The sequence below is a fragment of the Myotis myotis genome, unplaced genomic scaffold, assembly GCF_014108235.1.
Source record: "Myotis myotis isolate mMyoMyo1 unplaced genomic scaffold, mMyoMyo1.p scaffold_m19_p_8, whole genome shotgun sequence".
Taxonomy (NCBI): Eukaryota; Metazoa; Chordata; class Mammalia; order Chiroptera; family Vespertilionidae; genus Myotis; species Myotis myotis.
In genome coordinates this window covers 15,548,888-15,566,999 of record NW_023416390.1, presented here as the reverse complement: position 1 = coordinate 15,566,999, position 18,112 = coordinate 15,548,888, and the positions used below count along the sequence as shown (strand labels likewise).

At 37.8% G+C, this 18,112-nt stretch overlaps 1 protein-coding gene across 40 annotated transcripts in view; it reads right to left on the bottom strand.

The window, feature by feature from the left end:
• Positions 1–18,112, bottom strand: part of MAP2 (microtubule associated protein 2) — a 243,421-nt gene that overhangs the window by 38,924 nt on the left and 186,385 nt on the right. For 32 of the 40 annotated variants that reach the window (XM_036319739.1, XM_036319740.1, XM_036319738.1 and 29 more), the window contains 2 exons: positions 7,763–7,876; positions 5,464–5,541 (listed from right to left, as the gene is read on the bottom strand). In XM_036319739.1, the coding sequence (XP_036175632.1) occupies positions 5,464–5,541; positions 7,763–7,876 (192 nt within the window). The remainder of the gene's footprint in view (positions 1–5,463; positions 5,542–7,762; positions 7,877–18,112) is intronic. The other 8 variants (XM_036319745.1, XM_036319776.1, XM_036319775.1 and 5 more) reach the window with 1 other exon arrangement.

Genomic DNA, 18,112 nt, shown 5'->3' with positions numbered 1-18,112 from the left:
TTCCTAGTTGAACTCGGCACGATTTCTCAGCTGAGCAAATAATTGGCTCTACCTTGGTCTACAACACTGGCTGAATCATGAGGCCTGGGCTTGTCATGTGTCCCACCCATTCACATTTCCTCCAGTGACTCCCCAAGGCGGTAAACTCCCCAGGTACCCTAGTTACCTCTAAAACTTCCAATATGTTCAACACATTGTAAGACCAATCAACAAATGAAAATGTCATATTCACCTCTCTGATGTTCAGCATTTATTTTCTGGGGAGTAGAGCAGACTGCAGTATAAAACTAAAGAATTTAAAGCTGAGTTCTGGTAGTATAAGACACTACTCCTTGGATTGGTTTAAGCCTTTTGAGGATTTTGACCTCCTCTTTCTTGTTGCCATAGCTCTTTTTGAAAGTGAACATGTGAAAACAACCCAGTCTTACTTTAGATCTCTAACATTTCAGAGAAACAGTACTATCTTTCTGAAAACTTTGACTCTAGTCAGAGAACAACAAAAGCAGCAACAACTGTAAGGGCTGCCGTGGAAAAGTAGCTTCCCTGTAGTATTTGTCTGGACCCGAGCCAGGCAACTTCATAAAGAACATCTGGCCAAGTCCAGTTCTCTCCTGGTACTAGGAACTGTCTGTCCTCCAAGTCTCTGTTTAGGACCCAGGAGTCTGATATCCATCTACTTTACAAGTCCCAGAGGTGTGTCAGGGATGTGATGCTTAGAGGACCATGACCAGCAAACGGTGCATGTGGTTCCAATGATAGTGATAGAAGACAATAGATCCTCATTTGCTATGGAATTGTGTGTGGCAGGTGCTCTTGGTTCATACCTAATGGAGGTGGGATACATAATAATTATAAATAAATGAATTATTTATTTGAGAGTAATTTGAAAAAAATAAAGGAAATTAGTCCAATAGTTTATAACAAATAATTTTTAAAAAACACCTCTGAAGGAAAATCAAGTTGTTTTTGTAGTCCCACACGAAGAACCTAGATGAGAAACAGCTTTAGGGATGCAATGGGGCTGTGGCTGGAGAGAATGGGATTTGGATTTGAATTCTGGATAAGCCATCTACCGGCCATGACATCCTGGGCAAGAAGTGGGAGTGAATACTATCTCTCCCTGTAGGTTGCTAGAAGGAGTAAATGACAGGATATCTGAGAGTGTGCCAAGCACAGTGCTGGACTCCATACATGTTAGCATCTATCAGTGCACTCAGGCAGATGGTCATGGACCTCTGCTGGTTACTTCCATCTGACATCAAAGCTAGACTTGAGAGATTTATGAAAGAGTAAACTCACTTCATAACAGTTAATTTTGCTCTTTAAGATCAGAACTGAATGCCTTCTTTTATTATAAGTACACATGCTTTTGGGGACACTTCCCTTGCCGCAAAAGATTCTATTTCATTTAAATACTGTGATATTTGAAAGAACAGGGTAGCCTTATGAACTTGTAGTGTTACATGGCTCTTATTCAGAATGCTAAACTTCTAATGGTTTCTTTGGAGGGATCCATTTTTTCTTAATTTGCTTTCATACCATCTATTTTTTAAGAAAAGCCTTTGAAAATTTATATTGGGTTAAATAAGGTTTGCCATGTTAAACCCAAACTTAGTATGTCAGCCCCCTTGGGAATAAATGAGAAGTCACTTTTATAAGAGACTGCGTCTCACGGGGTCTCTGTGACTCAGTAGTTTTAGTCTGTCTTGGCATCACATCTTTTGCCCCACAGCCAGTGGCTGTAGGTGGCTGACCACCCCCCCCCCCCCCCCGGTACATTATTCTCTGTCACTTCTAAGCCCTTCCCATTCTGCAAGCTTTTGACTGAGGACTCCTCCATTTGCCAACTGGGTTTGCTGCCCAAGAATGATTTGGAGGGAAAGCTTTCAGATTAGCAATTATAATATTGCCACATCATTGACATAGGAAAAACCACCCTAGACTTCTGGAGCAAACCGAAGAGGTCAGAAAGATTCCTGGTTCTGTTTTCTGATGATTCCATTATTCTCGCACGGGCTTCCAAATTCCAAATAACAACCATCATGGTTAGGCCAAAAAGAAAAAGGAGATTAATTTGAAAACATCCTACCTAGCTTAGTATTCATTTTACTATACCTGCGTTTCCTTTCTAAGTGTGACTATTGTTTAATTTTTTCATCAAAATCCCTTTAAATGTTTCCCAGAATTAAGCACATGTTCTGGAAATTATTATTACATTGATTATAATAAATAAATACTTAGAAATGACAGTAATGAACATATTATTTTTAGTGGAAGGTTTCATGGTCCCCCTTTGGTAAAGAACAGCATTTAAAATGTTTGATAATTAATAAAAAGCATATTTTCCAAAATTACTGAACTCAATTGAATCCAAGGGTTCTTGCATTTGTAAAAGGAGATTGGGTTGTGGCAGTCACGGTGCCCTTAGATTACAGTTGTTTTGAGGGTGTGTCAAAAAGTTTAAAAAAACTCTAGCAAAAAACCTCACTTGTTCCATTTCCACTGGACCTGCTATGAGCAATACATTAACTGAATTTTGGCAGGGTCTTTACAAAACCAATTGGTTTGACAAATTGAAGAGTTGAATCCTATCTTGTGGCTTGTCACTAATTTATTTTCTGATAAACAAACTTTAAAAAGTTTTTAGTCATACTTTAAGAGTGGTTAAAAAGAAAAGAGAGGGAATGGTTTAATTGTCCAAACCATGTATCTTTCACATACTACTGGTCTTTTAAATTAATTAGGTAAAGTGAGAATACTACTTGGTCTTTTAAATTAATTAGGTATTGAATGAGAATACTACTTGGTCTTTTAAATTAATTAGGTAAAGCTTGTAAAATGCATACTTTAAAAATACAACTCAATAAAAAGGAGACATATGTACTACTCTTTGTAATATTTTAAGCAATAAAACAAAATTAAAAATATATATATAACTCAAAAATGGTTATCCTAAAGCAAATCATTAGGACTTTGTATAGCTCAATATTTTTTGAAAATTTTTAATAAGAATATAAGTTTGGCCGAAACCGGTTTGCCTCAGTGGATAGAGCGTTGGCCTACGGACTGAAAGGTCCCAGGTTCGATTCCGGTCAAGGGCATGTACCTTGGTTGCGGGCACATCCCCAGTGGGGAGTGTGCAGGAGGCAGCTGATCGATGTTTCTCTCTCATCGATGTTTCTAACTCTCTATCTCTCTCCTTTCCTCTCTGTAAAAACTCAATAAAATATATTAAAAAAAAAAGAATATAAGTTTGAAAATGTTCAGAATAAAATATCTTTGAATTGCTTTCAATAGGAAGTGGTAAGTTGACATTTTCTTAGAATATATTGAAACAGCCTGGGGAAAGCAATACTGAAATATAAGGGAGGGTTATACTCTTGATAATGACACCTAAGTTACTAAAAGGTAAATGTGATGCTACATTTTATTTATGTTTTCATTATATTCATTATAACCCTCCCCCTCTTGAAAGGCACACAGGGTGAATCCCCAGATGGATGGAGACCCTAGGCCCCTTTCTGCTCCAACTCCCATATGGGAGAAAGAAGAGTAATTATGTGATCTCTGCAGACTTGGAGCCATACCCCTCTCGGGGTTAAAAGGATTCTCTAACACCTGAAAGGCTGTGAGTAGGGAGCTCAGAAACATTTTCAATTACCTGAGGGAGGTACTATCATCGCTGTATTCAGAGTGAAATCCAGGCCCCTCAACCCAGTTGGCTGCTGCTTACTCTCAAATTCTTCACTACTCTGCCTGCTTTTCACTCACCATTAGCCGTGAAACTCCTTCAGTTCCTAGAACACGTCATGCCCTTGCCCACCTAAATGCCCTTGCATATCCTGGCCTCTCTGCCCCAAATGCCCCTTCCCTCCACCTTTGCTTGACCAACACTTATTCAAGCTTCTAGGTTCCGCTTCTTAACTGTCCCTTACCATCCAATAAACTAAGCTCCCTCTTATTCTAATGTAAAAGTCCCTGTTCTTTTCCTTCCTAGTACTACCAATTCAAAATTATGTGTCAGCTTATTTATTGGATTTCTGTTCTTTCCACCAGACAGTGTGCTTCCTACAAACGGGGATCATGTCTGGTCTGTTCACTACTGTACACCCAGAATTTGAAGAGAACTGCATACATTGTAGGGTCTCCATAAATATCTGCTCAATGAATGGATGAACATAAGGCAAAAAGAATCGTTCAAATTTATGAATTAAAAGATCAAATCACATTTTCAGAGAATTAATTAATAATCAGTGGCTTTTATGAAACTAATTATATGTACTGATCAAAATCCCCAAATTTTCTTGTATTTATTAAAGTAATTTAGTTTGTTTAACAATATTTCAGGCAGTAAGTTTGAAAAAAGCCTTCAGTTTAAGAAACAAAAAGTTTTGGTCTATAAATCTGTGACAAAAGTAAATTATATGTATTGATCATTTGTAGTTTAGTAATTTAGGAAAATCTGAGGAAATCAAAGAATATTTTATTTGAATCTAATTACAAATTATAAAAAGACAATGAGTCCTTTGTGATGTTTCTATTTCTAACATAATAAAATGATCTCTAAGAGGGACAACAAAAGGAAAAATAAATGAAGAAATAAATGAGCAAAATGCATTAGTATTAAATTTCTGATTTTAGTATATGAAAACTAAATTATATTAATAATTGAGCTGTAGCTTTCCTTTGCTTTCTCCCATGACTCAAACAATACATAAAAGTTAACTGATCTAAGAACCAATGATAGTTTGCTTTTAAATGATGCCATTCATCTCAGATTCTGAATGAATATTCTTCAAAGGCATCCCTCTGTTTTTATCAATGAGAATTCAAAAGCTGACATGGCTTTTCAGGTTGAATAAATTGCATAAATAGATTCATGGACAATAACAGGTCTCAGCAGGAAAGAAGCCATGATGTCAGCTTCCAGTTCATTGCTTTCTGCATCAGCTTCACTCATTAACTTCTTTATTTATTCATGAACATTTACTGAGAGTTTGCAACAGCCCAGGTCCTGGGGAAGACCTTGGCAATACAATGTTCAGCAAAACAGACAATTCCTGACAATACTTCCATAAGGAAGTGTTAAGTTCATCAATATATATTTTTTTGTTTAGTCACTTGTAAGGTAAAATTATATCATTATTGTCAAAACATTCTATATTAAGTGAACTGGTTCTCTGTAGTTATTCTAGCAACTTAAGCACAAAGTTATCATTTCCTTCATCAAACATCTTTTCCCCTTTTTGTTTACCATATTCCTCCACTTCTGATTTTACGTAGATAAATGATTATACATTTGTTTATTAAAGTCTTTGTTTCCTCTTGACTATTTGAAACAGAGAGCTCCCAAGCTGGGTCACAGACTAGCTTATACTAAATTTCAGTGCTTATGGATTGATGGATTGATGTTTATTTACCCTTTACCAGAAGATAAACCTGAAACAGTCCCATAGTCCTTACCTGCCTCCACGGCGACAGTCCTTTCTGAGGCTGGTGATGGAGGTGGAGAAGGAGGCAGATTAGCTGTCTCTTCAGCTGCTAAAGATCAAACAAGGAAAAAATGAGATACGACAATTAATTCTTTTAGGCCAGCAGATGTGTAGGCAGCTCTGCCATCTATAAAAAGTCCTCGCTATGACATTCCAGGAAAGACTCAATAGTAAGTTGCACTTGACTTATTTTTAGCTCCATTACCTGATTCACACATTTTTGAAAACCTAAAAAGAAAGAAGAGCATTTAATATTTAAAAGTAATCATTTTGTCTTCTCCATAAAAATGGATTATAGATACCTGCTAAAAGTCCATCATTAATCCCATTAATTTGTGTCTGCCTGTTTAATTAATAAAATATTTCATCCTGGCCCTAATCTACTATATATTCAAACACACATGGGCAGGCATTTTAGTTTACATTTGGCTTGATGGACTGAAAAAATATTAGAATTCTTTATTGTTCAACAAGGTAACATTGTTCAACTTCTTGATCAATGTTACCTTGATTATTCACAGTTATTTTAGATAATGTACTTTCTAAATGGCATTTTGTCCACTGAGTCTAATACCGAAACCCATCATCTGCATGTACTTTCAGAAAAGAAAAATGAAGTGGTCATAGCCAGAGGCAATCTTCAGACAGAAACACGTTCCAGTGGGAGCTGAGTAATCTTCTGTCCTTGGCATTTTACATGAAGAAGGACCAAAGAGAAAGGTTCTGAAAGCTGTAATTCATTTACAGTTAATGCTAAGTTTCCTCAAGACACTTTATGACCATTCTTATGAAGGTAAGTGATTTCAAAAGGACATATTCATCAGTCAAGGCCAGTGGTAAGATCTATTCTAAAGATTATGTAAATTTTTATTTCATAAAGCAGTTAGCAGAGGCAGCATTGGGATGGCAGGTGACTCTTCAGCTCCTTGACCCTGTGGACCTTTCCATGGCATACTTTAAGATTTCAGGTTGAAAAGGAAAAGGTGAGGGTTTCTTTTATTTCAAGCAACAGAGGTGAACCACAGACAAAAAAGGTCAATGTTTTAGATAACTGTTCCCTCTCAGTTTTAGGAGAAAAGCAATAGATAAAGAACATTTGATTGTAACTAATGAGAATATTTTAAATTATGATTCTGGGAAAGTGGACTTTTGATTGCTTAATTTTTAATAGACAATTGAGAAATCACTGATCAGAAAATAAAATATTAAGGGGACATTAGACTGTAAGAGGAAAAAAGGTTATGTTCTATTTTTAGGCTTTAAAAAACATGCCTTCCTATGGATTACATCTATGTACTTATAAAATAAACCTACCAGTTGAACCTGAGAAGTTTCCTTTCTTGTGTTTCAGCATATCTATCTATCTATCTATCATCTATCATCTATCAATCACCTATCTATATTTATGGAGAGTAGGGGCCATAAGCCCATGGCTGAGAGTGTTTTGTTGGCAAGCACCATCACATTACCTGTTTGTTTGGCCCTGAAAGGCATGTGACTTGTGACCAAAGGAGAGAGAAATGCCATCTGGGCGTCCTTAAATGAACCAAGTGAAGACCAGTATCTTACATGGGACACAAAGAATTGAATTCTAACAAAGCTCTGGCCATAGGTTTTATGTAGCTGGTTCAGGGAGACCCAAAGAAGACTATAGTATATAGACAATCATTTACCAAAACCCACAAAAGGGAAACAATTATATCTAATTAAAGCATTAGTGCCGTGGCCGGCAAACCGCGGCTTGCGAGCCACATGTGGCTCTTTGGTCCCTTGAGTGTGGCTCTTCCACAACATACCACGTGCAGGAGCACACGTACAGTGCGACTGAAACTTTGTGGCCCATGCGCAGAAGTCGGTATTTTGTGGAAGAGCCACACTCAAGGAGCCAAAGAGCCACATGTGGCTCGCGTGCCGCGGTTTGCCGAGCCACAGTTTGCCGACCACTGCATTAGCGCATTTTCCTTATGAATGGGGGCGATGAGATAAAAGTGCATTGGCTTTATTTTTATAATAATTATCTCGTGTGGTCTAGAAGTGAAAAATTAAAAATAATTTAGCGGAAAAGTCTAACTATAAGCTTATCTACCCTAAAGACTACTCAAATACCGCAATGACCCTGTTGCGAAAGGTGAAAATACCATACATCCCAGTGCACCCCAACAGAGGTTTCTGATGAAAGTATGAGATATGGCCTCTCTTTGAACATGAAGACTTGATCTGTGACCAGGGAACAGCAGACACAGCCCCTGGTCTGAGGTTTTCTCATTTACCTAAAGGCAGGGCTGCAGGCTGATCTTTATGCTGAGCGTCTTTCTCTTGTTCGCCTTTCAGAACTGCTACAGCCTCAGCCGTGACTACTTGAACTATCCTTGCAGACACTTCCTCTGTAATAAAGAGCAAAAAATAAAATAAAATAAAATGGTGAAATGTCCAAAACAGGTGGCAAAGAGGGAAAGTAAATAACACAGTCAATTAGAATTTCATTTCCTTTGTCTTCTCCCCCCAAAAAGTACAATAAAATGTATTAAATTGTAGAAAAAATACAAATACATATATTGTAACCATAAAAAGGAAAAGAAAAAAGAGAAAGTAAAAGGAATTGGTAGTATAAGCAAAATAAACACAGAATGAAAGAAAAATAAGTAATAGGTATGGCAGTTTATTTTTAAAAGCTGTTGATATAGACAGAAAAAAATGTAATGTTTTTGTACCTAGAAAAACAAATTTAAAGAGAAGAGAGAATTCATTTTGGATTTAACTTAAAATATGTTTTTTAGTTTTGTTACAGTGTTTTTAGAAAAGTATCATTATGATAAGTTTCTATGCTGATCTACATTAATACCACGATTTAAAACCTAACAAAGATGCCTCAAAATATGAATTTGTGATTAAACAGGATCAACGCACATAAGACCAATTCAGAAAAACCTGAGAAGATAAAGTTTGAATGAAATACATGGAAATGATATATAAGAGCTACTACTTTTCTACATAGCAGATGTCTTAAAGATCTTTAAAACATCTTTAAGACATCTGCTATGTAGACATTGTTGGTATATACTAGTACAAAGTTGGATTTTGAAAATGGACCCTTTGCGTTTTCATCAGGACCAGCTGTGATTAGGTGGGTAGTAGCTCTTATATATCATTTCCATGTATTTCATTAGATCTTTAAGGTCTATGATATATACCTACCTAGTCAGTACAAAAGTTTCATTAAAAAGGGGGAAGGCCTGGTCAATAAAATGATCAGTCTGTGAGAACCTTATAACCAGTATTTGAATATTAACTGGTTATATTTTTTATCAATAGTGCCATTCTGGTTATGAGACAGTAATACAAAAACATCTCAGGACATAGCTGTAAACTCAAGTCACCTAAGTAAAATGAAAGACAACTTGGGAATAATCTGTTATGTGATCTGCTTAAAAATCGGTTGGAAGAAAAACATTAAAAGTAACTTTTTAAAAACAATTCATCTTATAACATCTAATAAATGTTATTAATTTTAGGCTGATATAAAATAAAGGATTTAAAGATATAACCCAGGGAACAGATGATAACAGGTCATCATTATATAGATAAACATCTGCAGGTTAAAAAGTAGAGTCTGTTTTAAAAACTTCAAAAACGAGGATCAAAGCAGTCTTCAACAGATAAATTGAATTCTCATAAGAAATAATCGTTTTTCTTTGTATTGGGGAAATATATTGGTGGAAAGATAAACAGGGGCCAAATAGATATAAGAACAAACTGAGACATGCTCTCATCCACAGAAACCGACTTGATAATACACACACACAAAAAAATATCATGCTAATCTACTTTCATTTCACCTAAGTAATCTATACTAATAATAGAGGGATATGCAAATTGTCCGGGATGCCATCACAGTAACTAACAGTAACGACTGAACAGCAGGCTGGCAGGCTGTGTGGGGCGACAAGGCCGGCAGGGGTTAGTGAGAGACGACCAATGACTGAACAGCAGGCTACGTGGTGCAACCAGGCCGGTGGGGGGGGCAGTTTGGGGTGACCATGCTGGTGAGGGGGCAATAAGAGGCAACCAGGCCGGTGGGGGAGCAGTTAGGGGCAACCAGGTCAGCTGCGGAGCAGTTGGGGGCAACCAGGCCAGCAGTAGGGGGCAGTTGGGGGTGACCAGGCCAGCGGGGGGTCAGTAAGTGACAATCTCTCTGACCTTCATATTCCCCATGCTAAGGGGAATACAAGTGGCATTCATATTTTAATGTGCTGTGACAATTAAATGAAATAATGTATATTAAATGCTTATTTAAATTACATAACACTGTTTTAATCACTCTTGCTGTCTTGCTAACTTCTAAGTCTATGATCATTGTTTGATTGATATGTTGATAAAAACTTAAACACTTCTGTCATCCATTGAGATGATTCTGTCATTTTTCCCAGTGAGTACTTCCTTGCCTGAATGTTGGGTCACTGCCTCACAGACAGTATATCAGGCTCATGACACTTATTACTTAAACAAAAGTGATATAGTAAATGTGACTCTATGGTTATACCATACTATCCAGCATTTCTAACTATTGCAGTGCTCTGGTTTTTCTATGATGCTGATTCATGCTATGCTCTTCTAGTCGCAGTATCTTTACTTACATCAGAAATTTTAAGGCAGTCTTAGGCCTGGTTTTTAGCACATATTTTAGGTTAGTTATTTTGTTATATTAATTTATAGGCATTGTGTGGTTGATTTATAACCAAGCAATGCAGTTGTAACTTTCTCAGTGGCCCTGAAAACTTGAACTTGCTTCAAAGCCATCTATGACACTGTTGGTATACACAGAGGTTGGAATTTGAAAGTGGACCCTTTGTGTTTTCATCAGGACCAGCTGGACTCGGTGAGCAAGCAAGGCTCAGCAATTACACTATGAACAACAAGGAAGCAAGGAAAGAAGGAAGGAAGGGAGGGAAGGAGGGAGAGAGGGAGGGAGGGAGGGAGAGAGGGAGGGAGAGAGGGAGGGAGGGAGGGAGAGAGGGAGGGAAGAAGAAAAGAAGGAAAGAAGGAAAGAAGGAAAGAAGGAAAGAAGGAAAGAAAGAAAGAAAGAAAGAAAGAAAGAAAGAAAGAAAGAAAGAAAGAAAGAAAGAAAGAAAGAAAGGAAGAAAGGAAGGAAGAAAGAAAGGAAGAAAGAAAGTTGGCATAAGCCTGAGAACATATTTTTGTTGATTTCTTTCAGGTTGTTAAGAGAGAAGTAAGTGGCATTGATAATAAATTCAACCATATACAATATAAAAGCCAGTAAATGTTTCTGCTTTTAAGAACATCAGGCATAATAGTGCTGTGTTAAAAGAAACGACAAGCCTACTGTACACTTGTGAAAGAAGGAAAACAAGACAATTTTAGACAGAATGCTCCTGTCAAGAAAAGGTTTTTCTCAGTAGGGTACAGAATGGTTGCCTAGGAAACCGATGCTAATTGCTGCTGCCGATGGAAACTAGTCAACAAGGAAAGCACTGTGCAGTTCGAAGAGGTCTGCTAAACAAATACCCGACATAAATTCATAAACACAGGGAAAAAGGTAAGTTCCTGGCTTAATTTGGAGAGTAAATGGTTTCTCTGAAACTATTTCCTGTAATCAACTGGTGATGAAGGAAATTAAAAGAGCAGATTGTTGGTTTTTTTGTTTGTTTCCCTGGCACCTTAGCATGAAAGAGGCCAGCAGGCATACCCCTCCCTAGCAGGACTCCAATTGATCTCAAAGGGTCACCCAGGCCAACACTGCAGCTGTCGATCTTTGCCTACCAGCTTTGTCTTCCAAAGATTTTTTTTTCTAAAGACTTCCTGATTAAAACAAAGAAAATTCTAGTTTATGGGGGGAAATGCATTTGAGGTAAAGTTAGTTTATGGGGATAAATGAGTTTAAGATAAGGAATCATGACTGCACAAAGTTTAGTTATGATGGGTACTGAAACTGGACAGATTTTGTATCGCACCCACTAAAGATAGAACTATGTTTAGTCATTATGATTAGTATAAAGATGAATAGGACCTGGTGTTCCTGCATTGAAATAATGCTTGAAATGGGGCAAAGTCACTGAAGGACATGTTTTGCTTTTGTTCTTTAAGCTTTCCTAGTAATGGCCACTGATTTTGGCTGAATTATCCACAGTCCCTCATATGGTTCTCTTCACAAATGCAAACGCAACCCAGTGGAGCTAAGATTGGTAGGGAATACACTTGTACAAGGGTCTGAGTCCAGGAGAATTTCCCTCATTCTTTTTGTTTTACTTCAATCTATATGCTCAAATCCACAATTTATTTAGATTGACAATTTAACTTACTCAAATGAAGGGTTTAGAGCTTGAACAAAATCTGCCTAGCATTTAAATTTAGCCCAGGGAGGGCAGTATAATAAATTAATGCTATCAGTGCAAGGATACCACAAGTTCAGGATACTATATAACGAAGTTAAAAGTAATTAGGAAAGCAAAGTACAGATCAGAAATAGTACCTACTACAAAATTTTGCTTCTAATTTTAAGGGTACAGCTGGAAATGGGAAAAAAAACACATTTAAGTAGAAGTACATTTAGCCTCACTTTATATTATCATATTCTAGTTAAAAGTTTTTGCTGTTGGTGGTATTTTTCCCAATGTAGTATTATGCACTCATATTTGCATCTGGTAAAAATTATTAAAATTGTACTACTCCTTGTAAACTTGGGAGAAACTGGATTGTATTCTGTCTTGAAACATCACATTCTCTAAGGAGTGTTGATGACAGGACTGACTCAATGGCACATACACATTTCAATCTATATCTCTTCTCTGTGTACTGGGCCTCATTATTACCAAATCCACCTCTAGAAATACTTGCAGATTGCGGGTACCATCTATATCATACTAGAAACTGTCAAAGTACTCACTTTTATTTGAAGACATGGATGCTATAACAGGATGCAAATGATATCTAGAAAGCATAAAACTGTAACTCATTATTGCAATAGCTCTGGTTGTCCTACGGAGGAGCCCAGCAGAAAGAGAAAGGTGGATCCATTTGGATGGAGAGCAGGGCTGAGAAAAATGTAAGAATGGGATGCTATCTAGGTAGGTAGGATTACATTGGACCAGGCAACTGGACTTTGCAATAGGATAGAGGGTGGTTGCCTATCCACAGTTTAGGATCTGCCTAGCATTTAAATTTAGGCAAGGGAGGAAGTATATTAAATTAATATAACTTTGCTAAGGAAAGCTCTTAGATAGGCAGATGTTACTATAACCAAAAGCTATAGTATATCTACAAACACAGAGCTTCATTTGGCATAAAAAAAACACAACTCTATGAAAGAGATACATGATTTGAAATCAGATTTCAAAAATTTTCCTTCTATTTTCTTAGTAAAATATGTCAATAATATGTCAATTTATTGTACAAGATATGAAAAAAAAGAAATTTTCAAAATCAGGACTTGTAACTTTTATTTTAAACAAATTTACAATTTCAATATGTCATCAACAGTAGCCCTGATCATGAAGAGGTTGATCAATTCCTGGTTTTAAGACTATGTCTAAAAACAGCTTGGTTTTTCTGATTCATTTTCCTTCCCCTTTCCAGCTTATCCATCACACCTTCCCAACTTTTACAGAAATCCTTCACCTAAAAAATGTTGTATTTGAGCTTGGAGTTTGGGTCTGTCTCCAAAAAGAGAAGTTTGCTGTCAAAGTAAAAACTGTAATGAAACCTTTCCCACAAGTGTATTGCTCACACTGTGATATAATTTTTGTAGCCCCATTTTATGTAATTTAGATTCTCAAACAGAACATGGATACTAACTCTCTCATCTTCTTCTTCTTCTTCTTCTTTTTTTAAATATATTTTATTGATTTTTTACAGAGAGGAAGGGAGAGAGATAGAGAGTTAGAAACATCGATGAGAGAAACATCGATCAGCTGCCTCCTGCACATCTCCTACTGGGGATGTGCCTGCAACCCAGGTACATGCCCTTGACCGGAATCGAACCTGGGACCCTTCAGTCCGCAGGCCGATGCTTTATCCCCTGAGCCAAACTGGTTTCGGCTCTCATCTTCTTTTAAAAAATATTTTATTGATTTCAGAGAGGGAGGGAGGAGGGAGGAGAGAGAGAGAGAGAGAGAGAGAGAGAGAGAGAGAGAGAGAGAGAGAGAGAAACATCAATGATGATAGAGAATCATTGATTGGCTGCCTCCTGCCTGCCCCACACTGGGGATCAAGTTCGCCCACAATCCAGGCATGTGCCCTGACCAGGAATTGAACTGTGACCTCCTGGTTCATACATCGACATTCAATCACGGAGCCACCCCAGCCAGGCAACGCTCTCTCTTCTTGATATCAATTCAAAACTATTGATTGGCACCAACTATACAAAATAAACACCACATTACATACCAAAAGGAACATGAAGATAAAGAAAGCACAGACAACTACAACCTCAAAACACAACCTAGTGATGGGGATTAAAACAAGTAACAAGTAACCGCAGTAACATGTTCAATATGATCAATGCCGTTAGCAGGATATAAACATGGTACATGGGAATGTTCGGAAAAGGAAGAGATTCATTTGAGAGGATAAAATCAACATCAGCTCTGGGCCTTTGGGACTCCTGGTCGTCTCTCCTATAGTACACACTCTTTCAAATGTCATCATGCTACACATGATGAAACAACCACATGTAGTCTTCCACTGTATCCTTTCTTGACTTTCTTCCCAATATATCCCTTCACAGCACACGTAACGTGTTTTGCAAAAGAGAAGACTGTTAGTTCAGTTAGAGGACTGACCATGCTCCAGTCTCCTATGCAAGCATCAGAGAGGCTTTGACCTGTGTTTACAAATAGGAAATTTGGACCGAAAATATTGAGTCTAATTTTTAGGTTGCTGAAGCTGAATCATCTCTATTAAAGATGATTTTTCTCTGAATCTTGACTCATCCCTTATTATCCATTTTTGCCTAATGTCTTTTCAAGTTTTGAGTAATGCTGAAATCAACTGTAAAAGCAAACGTTTAACTCTCATTTATGTGTCCTAATAACCACCTAGCATTTGCATCTTTGTTAAAAGTTGCAACAAGAGCCCAGGAGATATGTTTTCCTCTTTTCTTTGCTCATCAGCGTGGCTGGGTTTTGAATTGTATTTTCTCTGAGTGCTGCTGGCTGGTGACTCATTCTGTGAGATGAGCCACACAGTGAGCGGGTAGCAGGCATTTGGTTCAGTGTTCTTTTCCCCTCGGGACTCATGATGCCAAGTCAGATCATGCTTAAACTACCAAGTCTGCAATGCAGCACCAGTTGTTCTGTTCATCTGCTCCTGATATGACTTTCCAGACTCCCCTGACAGTCAAAGCACATGCTTTATGTAATGTGCTGAGGAGCAGTGAAGTGTGAGGGAATGAGAGGAAAAGGCTTAATACACTGAAGTGGAAAGAGTCAGTTCATCTCAGTAGCTTGGGAAGGAAAGAGGGAGGAGTGATGACTGATACGTACTCCCCAGTCTACTAACCTCTCAACAGCAAATGAAATCAAATCCACAGCCACCACCCAGGGTGGTATTTGGTATACTACTTTTCTTGGGTATATACAAACAATCTTTATCTATCTATCTATCTATCTATCTATCTATCTATCTATCTATCTATCTATCATCTACCTAAATATCTCTATCATCCATCCATCCTCCCACCCATCCTTCTTTTCGAAAAAATATGTTATTGACTGATGATGAATGTATTCTCAAGATATTAGACCAATTAATATAGTCCAAATTACTATTAAAATTTTTTTCTTTTGTGTGGAGAGAATTCTTAGAAATGTAACATGACACAGATAAAGATTATGCATAATCCTAACCAAAACAAATATTTAGACAGTCCAAAAAGACTTGTTTCATGACTATTTTCACCGGCACACTACAAATATTTTATAAAATGTTAAGAATTCTTCTCAAATGCAGAATTTTAAAATGTCAAAAATTGAATACATTAAAAGAAAATTATGATGATAAAACATGACAGCAGAATTTGATAAAGTCTTAGAAAATATAATATCAGGAGGAGGGACCAAGTAAAAAAACAATACAATGATAATTAAATTACATTTACATTTACAGAACAAGCCAGAATAACTTTAGAAGTAGATCTGAATTGTTCTTGGCTCAAGTCTGTTGTATTGATTAAAATTCAAATTCAATGTGATGTAGTTCTGACATTTAGCACAAAACTAGACAGTAAAGAAAGGAGACTTATTTCCACAAGTGCATGGGGGGCATTTTCTGGAAAAACATACATGGGAATAAATTTATATGCAAATTAATCTTAATTTTTAAATATCACATTCTATTGTATTAGATACAGTGTCTTCATGACTTCAAGTTTTTGTAGGCAGTTCAAATTCAAAGGAGTAAAATCACATTTTAATTTGTTGAGTCATAAGTCTAATTAAAAGAGGTCTAGGGAAACCAAAATTTCTTATATTTTGATTTAAAAATTACTGGCTTAAAACAATCGCATCCTACTCTAAGACTGGCTGAAGAGCAAGCAAACATAGATCTGAGGTAAATTTTTACAGGAAGAACTACCCTATAATTGCACATTTAAACAATCAACCTTATCTGGTGCCCGTCTTTTCCTCTAATTTCTAATACATTATAAAAGCTCTAGCTAGCAATACTTGCTATGCACAAGCTCATACCTTAACAAAAGTAAGAGATGCGATTCCTTATTGTCATTTCCACACAAGCTAGCCCTCAATTAGGTTCAGATCCTTCTATTTGCCAACAAGACAAGACACATAGTATGGCTGAAGCTAATACTCATACCCATGCTTCAAATGGTATAGAGACCACATAGGACAAAGCAAACGTGACAAATACAAACCTTGTGGAATTGCCTTTTCTATCAATTCTTGTCTTGCTCACCCTTCTAGCCCCAGATGCCTAACCTTTTGAAGGAAAACACTGAAAAGGTCCCCATTTTCTGTCCTCATCCATCGGCGCCACCAGGCCCAGAGGCTTCGCAGGGAGGCCCCGTGCTTTTCCGCAGATCCACCCTTAAATGCTAAATACCTCTGCTCTGCACACTCCTCTGCGGAGCTCAGGGAAATGGCAGCGGAGCGATGAGTGGTTGGCATGGAAACAAGGAAAAGAAAATCTGCAGCCTCTTGTATTGTCAGGCCAGCTTGTTGATTTTCCTTGGGGGCGATGCAGGTAGCTCTAGTTTATCTGCAAGAGATGGCCCTGCACTAACTTCTCTGCGTGCATGAATATAATGTTAAATACTATATGCCATCTTTTTAAACATTTTTTAAAATATATTTTTATTGATTTCAGAGAGGAAGAGAGAATCATTGATTGGCTGCCTCCTGCATGCTCCCCAGTAGGGATTGAGCCCACAGCCCGGGCATGTGCCCTTGACTGGAATTGAACCTGGGACCCTTCAGCCATGCCCTTGACTGGAATCGAACCTGGGGCCCTTCAGTCTGCAGGCCGGTGCTCTATCCACTGAGCCAAACCACCTAGTGCCCATCTTTTGAATGGGATGACAGCTCTTACTAGTAAATCTCAAACCCAGGAATGTTGACAAAGGAAAGTGGAAGAAGAAAAGGCAGGTTCTCATACTCAAAGGTTGAAAAGGGAAATAGAAGGTTAGAGTGATGACAAACTTTTCCTTCATCATGTATTTTCAAGCTTAAATTTGTAATTTCAGCAGCAATAAATGGACATATCGGAGTATGTTCGTTGCTTGGCTGCTTGACCGAAGATGGTCAAGTCCGGGTTTTGGAAGGCACAGCTCAAGGTAAATTCTGAAATGCAACATTGTATGACCTTCAAGAACTTTTCCAGATCTCGCTGCTTCCACAGGGAACAGAGCTGGGTGGACTTCCCAGAAATTCTGGGAAACAACGCATGCCTGGGGAGTGGGGTGAGGAGTTAACTCAAGAAACACTCCCCTTTAATCTTTCATTAACTCAGAGCTGGCACTGGCTGTGGACTGTGGATGGTCATGAAGGCTCTTTGTACTCTGATTAGTGTTTCTTACTAGTGTTCAAAGCACTAGACCTTAGGATAGTCAAAATCATGGAAGGATGATTTTAATGAAATACGTCAATGTTTTGGCATCTATCAACTTCTCATATTTGCCTCCTATGTTTCTCCATTCATGCTGAGAACTGAGAATAAAATTACAATTTTTCTGTCACGCTTAGAGGCACATGGGTGTGGCAGTTTCGCAATAGGGATTGTCTTCTTTGGCTATAACGGATCACCAGGCGGCTGGCTGTGCAGGTCTCAATCTGGTGCTATGGGTTGTTGAATGAGTGCTGGTCTATGTGGCAGGAGACCAGCATGCTGGCGGTAGTCATGAGATCTTGAATGGGGACTAAACCTGAAAAGAGGAGGACTATGAAAGGCCACCTTATTGGTTCCTTCTAGTTATCTTGTTGTTATTTTGACATGGATTCCAATATGAATTTGGGCCCCACCTCACATAAAAATCTTAAAGACGAAGCTCATTTTCACTCAGAATTGGAACTCTGTGGGGACCAAAATGCATTCCTCTTACTTCAAATTTAAGGTGAAAAGTAGCAGAAGGGTTTATTTTAAGATTTTACTCT